The sequence below is a fragment of the Mesoplodon mirus genome, assembly GCF_964341445.2.
Source record: "Mesoplodon mirus genome assembly, chromosome: 15".
NCBI lineage: Eukaryota > Metazoa > Chordata > Mammalia > Artiodactyla > Ziphiidae > Mesoplodon > Mesoplodon mirus.
The window spans coordinates 85,974,160-85,983,040 of record NC_138991.1 but is presented as its reverse complement, the minus strand read 5'-3'; the positions used below and the strand labels follow the sequence as shown (position 1 = coordinate 85,983,040).

Here is an 8,881-nt window from a genome sequence, read left to right as displayed (position 1 = left end):
ATCTAGTCATCCATTCACTAATCTTACGCGTCTCTTGAGCATATTTCCCTAAGGCTTAAACACTCGCTCACTTCATGAATGCCAACTAAAAAAATCAACCAATAAAACTTCGCAGATATTTAGATATTGATTACAAACCTTAATCAAATGCTTCTAAACGTTTAATTAAAACCACAAGCTAAATATATCAGATTTGCTTAAATTGCTTCAAACGCCTTTATAACTAGGCAAGACCTACTGCCGTGGCTGAAGGACACCCCCATATGCCGAAGTCCTCATCCCCCGCCCCACCCCATGACTGTCTTTGGAGACAGGCCTTTAGGGGTGGTTACGGTGAAACAGGTCACGAGGGTGGCGCCTGGTCCAACAGGACGGTTGTCTTGTGAGAAGGGGAAGGGACACCAGAGCTTTCTCTGCCGGATGAGGACCCAGGAGCTGGGCAGCCCTCGCCAGAAACCAAGCCTGCTGGCACCAGATCCGAGAGAAAGAAATGTCTTGTCGTTTGAGCCTCTCCGTCTGTGGTATTTTGTTTTAGCAGCTAAGACAGCACACAAATTATCATAAGGACTTAAAAATGGGGGGATTTGGGAGCCCCCCCACGGGGGAGACGTGGTGGTGAGCACACGATCGTCTGCCTTTGTCCACAGGTGCAGAACTGGGCTGAAAGGTGACACGTGCCCCGATGAGAAAGAAAGAAAAACCTTACAGTTTGCGTACACAGGAGCTGGTGCCGAGGCAATTCCACGGCTCTGCACGTGGTCCTTCCTCATCTGTTACTCTCAACGCGTCCCGAGTCCTTCCCGCAGTCGCTGCGGACAAAAGAGAGGGACGCGCCCTCCGACGGCCTCCCCGCAGGCCTGGATTCTCTCAGGCGCACTCCTCCCGCGCGCAGCCGCGTCCTCCCTGTCCAGGACCCGTCGAGCTGCAATCACCCGCGTGGACCTGTGAGCCCCACGGGGAATGGAGTCACCCGGTGACTAACGGCTCCCCCTCCGAGGGGTCGCTGACAACACCCCCTGCTGCTCGCGGGGCCGGGCTCCTGCTTGTTTCTGGCACCGGCCGGTCCTGTGCGAGAGACATGAGGTCACAGAGAGGCTGGGATCCTTGGCAGAAACAGAAATACCACAAAACGGCACGAGGATGCTGGCTCCAAGACACGTGTGTGCGAGCTGCTGGCCCCGGTGAGGAGGCAGTCATGCACACGCACTGACACACGCAACACTCCGCACACACACGTACACACACGCTCTTGGGGGCGAGCCCAGAAGACAGGCATCCAGCGTGTACAGCAATCATCTATGGGTGATGCGTAATAAGTGACTTTTCATTTTCTTCCTGAGACTTTCCCACATTTTCCAAACACTTTACAATGACGGCAGGAACGTTACAAGAAAAAGAAAATCCCCAGACATGTTTGTTTCTAAGTAAAAACCACCATGCTGCCCCCTGTCACGGTTGCCGCAGGAGCTGCTGTGAGCCCAGGCCTGGCTCGGCTGCTGCACGGACCGTGGGGTCTCAGGGACATGTGGCCAGCAGGAAGCAGCTCAGGAGCCGGCATGTCTCTGGCCACCTGTCCGGGCTGGGTTTGGCCACTCTGGCCGTCTGGGCCATCCCAGCCTCGGGCCAGCTCAGAAGGGGTTAAGATGCTCCACCAAATGCAAATTAGATTTAATTAATCCTTTTCATCACTTGCAAATATACCTTCTGAACCCTATTAAAAACATGAATATGCAAATGCAGACCTTTTTAAATTCTCATTTTCAAGGACTAGGTGTTGGGGTTTGATTAAGTGAATTCCTTTAACAGCCTGTAAACCTGGTGCAAAATTTAATTTCCATTTTAAGTTTGAAAAAAAAGAGAAAAAACAGCATGAAGGCTGTTGCTAATTGAGCTAATTATAGTGTCACATTACAGAGGCCACACGCAGAGCCCACAGGACAGGCGGAGGGGCCCTGGGCAGGGCCTGGGGGTGGCTCCCAGGGGCCCACAGCCAGTCCTGCTGTCAGGCCGTTTTCCAGATGCGGAGACTGAGGCTCAAGTAGAGAAGAAGACTTCCCCAGGAGCCCCTCGCAGGTCGTTGCGTGTGGGCTGCCTGGGCAGCCTGGGCCCCCGACTCACTGGGGAGGTGGGGGCACCAGGCAGGGAGCCCAGGAGGGAGCCTGGGCCCACGTGTCCCCTCCGTCCGCACTTGCCGGCTCTGCCAGCACCTCCACGAACCCCCGGGTGACCTGCTAGGACAGACACTCCTCTGTCAGTCAAGCAGGGAGACAGTGTGGCGGCACGTTTAACACGCACGATGGCTTCCCAGCAATACTCAAGCAACTGTGAGCCGCCACCGCCAGGTGCCCAGGACCCTCGGCACAAGGCCCCCCGTCCGTGGTGCTGGCGCTCGAGGGCTGTCCAGTCCCACACGGTGGCCTATGCGCACTCGCCACTGAGTGCCCCAAATGTGGCTGGTCTGAACCCAGATGGGCAGCAGGTGCGAAACAAGATGCTGGGTTTTCAAGACTCAGCGCTGAGAGGTGGTAAGTGAATTTCTCGCTAATTTATATATATGTAATTTAGAGAACTAATTTTTAAAAATTAAGATGTAATTGACATCCTAGTTTCAGGTACACAACGCGATGATTCAATATTTGTATATATTGCAAAACTAATTTTTATACGGATTACATGTTGAAATAAAATGCTGGATATATTAGGTTAAATATATTCATTAAAGTTAATTTCACCGCTTCTTAAATGTGGCTGCTAAAAAATTTCAAATTACATATGCGACTTGCATGCTATTTCTGTCATCAGGGCGGTTCTACAGAAGATGCTAAAGCTGATGGAAAATGTGTATTTTATATATACTATATGTAACACAGGTATATTATAAGCAAAATATGCACAAAGAAATGCCAGGTGGAAGGAGAAGTAGGTCCAGGTGTGCGTCAGCTTGGGGCTCCCCCCTCCCCCCGGCCCCCATAACAAGCAACCACAGCCGGGGCGGCTTAAACAACAGACAGTGACTTTCTCAAGGTCCTCCCGAGGCCTCCCTCCTGGGCACGCAGACGGCAGTCTCCTCCCTGCGTCCTCACACGGTCGGCCCCCCTGTGTCTGTGTCCCAATCTCCTCCTCTTACAAGGACACCAGTCCTATGGGATTAGGGACCAGCCTAACGGCCTCATTTTTACTTAATTACCTCTGAGGCCCAGGAATTCAACACATGAATCTGGGGACACAGCTCTGCCCACAAGGGAGGACGAGGCGGCGGGGTTCTGGGGAGAAGGTCCCCGTGGTGGGTAGACGAGGGCTGGCGTGTCTGAGGCTCGCCATGGAGTCCAGTTCCCGGAAATATTAACCGCCTGGAAATCACCCCAAACCTTCTGCTCACTCTGGAAAACCTGGAGCCATAAGGAGGGTGGGGACCAGAACCACCAGAGAAAGGTTTGCAGGCGAGACTTGTTAATTTGAACCTGGAAATTAGTTTTTGTTTTGGTTCTTCTTTTTTTTTTTAAAGTAATAACCAAAACGGTTCAGAAGTACGGAAGTTCTGAGAGATGCTGTCAATTTTACTTTACACTGAGAATCTCGTGTTTCTGTAGGTTATTGTTTTCAATAAAACTTCTTAAGTGTTCTGGAAATAACAACAAAACCCCAATGAAATACATCAGTAGATGCTTCTATGGAAAATTTCCAAGGCAACTGTTAAGTGAGGGAAAAACCCAAGCTGTGGAACAAGCCAGTTATTTTCAAACCACACAGGAGCCCAGTGAGCCCAAACCCTGCGCTGTCTGCCCGTGTGTCAGGGGCACAGGGCCGCCACAGAGGACGAGCTGGGGCAAGGCCAAGGGGGCTTTTCCGTCACTTGACATTTCTGCTGCTGAGGGTTTTTCCTTTTACACTGAAAGTGCATCAAAATTGTGCAGTTGAAGAAACAGAGACGAATGAGAAGAAAATGGAGGCCACAACGAGACAGGCAGCAGGGCAGGCCAGAACGCACGCCGTTGTTGGCCCCGTGCTGTATGACTCTGGGCAAGGCCCTGCCCTTCCCTCTCTTGGCTGAAGCAGGAATTTAAGCAGTTTGGTAAAGCCACCGGTCCTCACTGTGTGCACATGCATGTACACACACGTGACACAGCCATGCACACACACAGCACACACCCTTTCCTGTCCTGCCCTAGACTCCACGCCCTGGACCTCTAAGTCGCCCCTCTGAGGCTGCCTGGGGACAGAGGCCCGGCCCCTTCCTTGGTCCTGGCATCCTGGCGACACTGAACCACGAGGAAAACAGGCAGGTCTGACCCAGAAGCTGGGTCGTGAGGGCTGCTGACCCCGGCCAGGAGGTCCGGGCCTGACGGACTTGCCTGCGGCCTGAGGCAGGCCCTGCCCTTTCCGAACCCCGGCCTCCTCTCGGACAAGACGCAACTTGCGGGATCATCACGGGATGGGAAGGAGCTTTGTAAGTTGGGGTGTTTCCATCGGGGGCGGGTGAGTGGGGGAGCCTCGCAAACTGGAACAGCGTGGGGTCACATCAAGTGCAGGTTCTGACCCAGTGGGTCCCGGCATTTCTAGGCGGCTCCTGGGTGACACCGCGGGTCATGGTCCACACCCAAGTCGTGAGAAGCTAAAGAAAGCCCGGAGGTTTACTCATTTCCAGAACACGAACCAGGCGCACAGGGAGGGGAAAGAGACAATGAATAGCTCACATCCTTGAGCTGGCGACTCTGGATGCAGAGGGGGGGCCGGGCCCTGGGGGAGGCAGGGGTCCCATGGGGGCCCCGGCAGGCGGCGCTGTCCTCCCTGGGAGCCTTGGGGACGCCGGCAGGAGCCTGTCGCTCGCCAAATCCCGCTCCATCCCGGCAATTACGGTTTATCGCTGTAGCGCTAATCCCTTAAAATTAGTCATTAGCGGCTTAACAACCACGTGGCGCTGGTGCCCACTGACGAGCTGGCGGCGCTGGGGTCTCTGCCAGAACCAGAACCTTCCGGGACCTGGCTCCCCACCCGAGTGCACCCAGAGCCCCCTGCAGGCGGCGGGGCGAGCAGTTGGCAAACTCAGCAGCAGGCGACTGAGCGGACCTGGGAGGACGTTGGGGGGGGTCTCTGCGCCCCGTCCACCTAGACGCAGCCCTGTGGGGTGGGGACGGCGCCTCCTGCCCCTCTTCAGGGAAGGAAATCCTGAAACTCGGCGCAAGCGCTGTCAGCCTGGGGCTGGGTGGGTGGTCCGGGCCGGGGGTGGGCTTTCCACCTAGAAGCGGCCTCAGGGACCCCCCTGCCAAGGAAGGAGGAGGGTGAGGAGCCCAGGGCAGGGGTGAGACCAGGTCCGGGTGCTCACAGGAGGCTGGGCCTGGGGAGGCTCAGCTGCCGGCCGCCCACCCTGTCCTCCCACAGACACGGGGCCAGGTGTTGGGCGGGGGCCCAGCTCCGCTGCTGCAGGACCCGGGCAGGGACTAAGTCTCAGGAGGTGACACAAGGCTGGGGACGGGTGGCCCTGAGGGACCCACGGCACGAGAGGGGCAGTGGGGAGGGATGACCTGGCCTTGGGGCCACGCGTTGCCAGCGGGAGTCAGGGCGGTGGCACGAGCACAACCCCTCAGCCCCCAACCCTCTGGCACGTGCCTCTCCCGCCAGGGTTCCTGCAGTTCAGTTCTGGCCTTGCAACCGAGACCACCACGCCCAGGGGTGCCTGCCTGGCCCGCGCACCCCCTCGTAGGCCCCGTGGTGATCCCTGGGCAGAGATCACGAGCTTCCGGCCTGGCCTTCTGGCCAGTGTGACCCCACCAGCCGGGCCATCTCAGCAGCAGCCGGCCGCTCCCGCCTGCCCCGAGGGGGGACTGGCCCCGTCTGCCCCGTCTGGGAGCCGCCATCTAGCAGGTGCCGTCTGCATGCTGGGGCGCACACAAGGGCCTTGCGGTGCCTTTGTGTGGGCTAATGATTTTGTGTCAAGTTCTGACTTGAGCCTTTTATCACTGGCCTCTGAATTCAGTGATTTCACACGGGAGGCAGGCCGGGGCCAGGCCTGGGGTGACAGGGACACAGCCTCCACCATACGGGGGCCCAGCCCCAGCCCTCCACAGCGCCGGGGACGGGGGCAGAGTCCAGACAAGGACCTGGTCCCCCACTCCCAGGCTGGGGCCCAACAGCATCTGTGGGACCTTTTCTCCCGCAAAGCAGCAGGGAAGCGCCACTGTGGGCTTGGGGGTCCCGACAGAGGGAGGGAGCCGGACGAGGCCCCTCCCCACCCGCCTCGCATGGAGGGTCTCAGAGCCCCGAGACGTGACTTCACTCTGCTGGTGTGTCCGCGGCACTGGAAAGGGGGCCGCTCCGGCGTGGAGGGAGGGGTGAAGGTGGGTGCACTCTGACGCCTGCTGGAAAACCCCCAACTGGGGGTCTTCACTAAGCGCAGGACCCCCAGGACCGCCGCCTGGCTTGGCAGGGTTTTGTGCGAGCATCGCTGCCGTCCCCCCGATTGGCGACGACAAAGAAACACGGAGCCTCGCTCCTCCCCCGCGAGATGGCGCCAAGGGCGCCCAGAGCGTCTGAGGGGGTGAGGGGAGCAGGACACCCCCCGACGGACCAGAGTCCAGTTCCGAGCAGACTGAGGCCCTGGGAAGCCAGTCTGCACGCCGAGCCTCAGTCTTCTCATCTGTGAAGCGGGAACAGCACTTTCCTCCAGGGCCGTATTGGCAGTCAAACCAGCCAGGGGGCTCTGGGTTCCGGGCCTGTGCTGACCTTGCTGTGACCCTGGGCCTGGCTGGGCCTTGTCTGTCCGGGCACCCATTCACAGACCGAGCTCCAGAGCGACTGTGATGGGGGTGGGGTGTGAAAGGCGGGGTCGGGGCAGCCCCAGACACACAGGCCACACCTCCCAGGGCTCTGGGCTCTGCAGAGGGACCCAGTGCTGGCCCTCCCCGCCCACCTCCCCTGACAATGGCCTGGAGACCTGCCATGGGGCAGCACCGTAGGTGAGGCTACGCCCAAGGCCACTCCTACCCACCTCTGCCGGGCTCCGGCAGTACCCACCTCTGCCCAGCTTGCCTGCAACAGGCACACAGGGCGGGGACGTCAGGATGGCAGGGGTGCCGAGCTGTGTGTGTGGAGGGAGCCCGTCAGCCCAGGGGCTCAGATGCACACACAGTGAGCCGGGAGAGGGCTGAGGGGAGCCTTTATTTCACAAGCGCCGGGAACTTCGCTGGCAGCCCAAGTTCACCCACCAGGTCCAGGCACGGCCAGGCTTGAGCACGGTGCGGTAGGGGCGCCTGGGGGAGGGGACAGGAAGCCGGTCCAGAACACTGCCCCTGAGGTCCCCCACCGCTGCCTCCTACCTGCTCTCCAGGACGGAGGGTGACGAGGTGGTGGCCTGTCCCTGCAGAGTGGCCGTGAGCCCAGGGGTCGCGGAGGGGCACCCCTGAGCCACTTAACCCTGCCGGCCAGAGCTGTGCCCGCCCACAGGGGTCCTGTGCACAGGTGCAGGCCGCCTGGGCGGGGTGGCTGGGGGGCATGCAGGAGTCCCCATCAGGCCCTGATGCTCACGGCCGTCTGGGCAGGAGGCCGGGCCCTGTGGATGGGGTAGCTGGCCTGGTGGGGGGACGGGCCTGAGCGGGCTCCCGCCGGCTGCCTGCTTCCGCCTTCAGAAGTTGAGGGCACGGCTGGCGTGGGGCTGGGGGCTGCAGGCTAGGCCACGGTCTGGCGGCTGAAGAGGTCAAGGGTGAGGGCGCTGAGGAAGGCGGGGATGCTGTCCTGCCGCAGCAGGTGCAGCTCGATGAGCTCCTGCACCGTCCGAGAGAACTCCGTCTCCAGCAGTTGCATCTTGGTGCCCGAGGGTCCCGCGGCCTGCAGGGTGGGCGGGAGACACGGGAGACGCCGTTAGCAGGTGGGCCCTGGGCGGGTCGCCCCACTCAATCCCCTGTTGTCCCAGGCTCCAGACGCGGATGGGCCATCTACCCAAGTCCAGGCACGACCCCCAGGCGAGGCTGTTTCTCGGGCCTCCTGGGTGGCGGGTCTCACCCACGCTTCTGGAACCTAGAAGCCAGGACGGGGGTGTGCACTCCAGCTCACCAGCTCCTCCGGGTCTGTCCACCCTCAGACGCCAGCCCTTGTGAGGACTCTCCGTGCCGGGCGTGAGGGCCCTGTGACAGCCACGAGGCTGCAGGTGCTCCGAGGCGGGTCTCACGCCGCCCCGTGTGCCAGGGGGACGGCCAGGGGGACGGCCGAGGGGCCGCCGTGTCAGGGCCTCTCACCCACTGCCCTCGGGCACTGCTGCACGTCAGGGCTCTCTGTCACAGCGGCGGGGCTGCCTCTGGAGTCTGCTAATCCAAGTTCAAATCCTGCCCCTTCCGGCTGTGAGGCCTCGGGCACGGAACGGAGGGGCTCCCAGCTGAGGGCACCGCTGGGAGCTAGCCCACTCGGTGGGGCTTGCTGAAGGGCGGCCGGTGGGGGTCCAGGCAGTCCTGGAGAACCCGAGAGAAGCCAGCTCCTTTCACTGCTTCTCTACGTAAACGCGCCGCCTGTGACTGGGGAGGTGGCAGGAAGGAAGACGGGCCTGTGTCCCCCAGTGACTCAGGCGACCAGCCTTTAACCACCGTGTGTGCCACACGGGGGGACCCCACACTAGCTGGTCAAGCCCTCACGTGAAAATGGGGAGACTGAGGCCCAGATGGCTCGGGGCTGGCCTGGGTCACAAGGCAGGTGCGAGCAGGGCCCAGGGCAGGTGCTCCCGGGGGTGCAGGGCAGCTGGGGGGTGGACAGAGGCCTGAAGGTGCCCAAACACTCGGGCAGGGCTCACGGGGAAGCTCCCTCCCTCCCTCGGGCAGGCCTGCGGCAGCTCCCAGACCCTAGATGGTGCCCCGACGTGGGCCTCACCTGCCAGCAAGCCCATCCCAGGTGAGTTAGG

The 8,881-nt window shown here is 60.3% G+C and overlaps 1 protein-coding gene across 2 annotated transcripts in view; it reads right to left on the bottom strand.

Moving 5' to 3' along the window:
• Positions 1–7,138: 7,138 nt before the first annotated feature.
• The window catches only part of MAD1L1 (mitotic arrest deficient 1 like 1), a 323,431-nt gene continuing 321,688 nt past the window's right edge, over positions 7,139–8,881 (bottom strand). For both annotated transcript variants that reach the window (XM_082645300.1, XM_082645299.1), the window contains exon 18: positions 7,139–7,821. In XM_082645300.1, the coding sequence (XP_082501426.1) occupies positions 7,663–7,821 (159 nt within the window). In that variant the 3' untranslated portion in view covers positions 7,139–7,662. The remainder of the gene's footprint in view (positions 7,822–8,881) is intronic.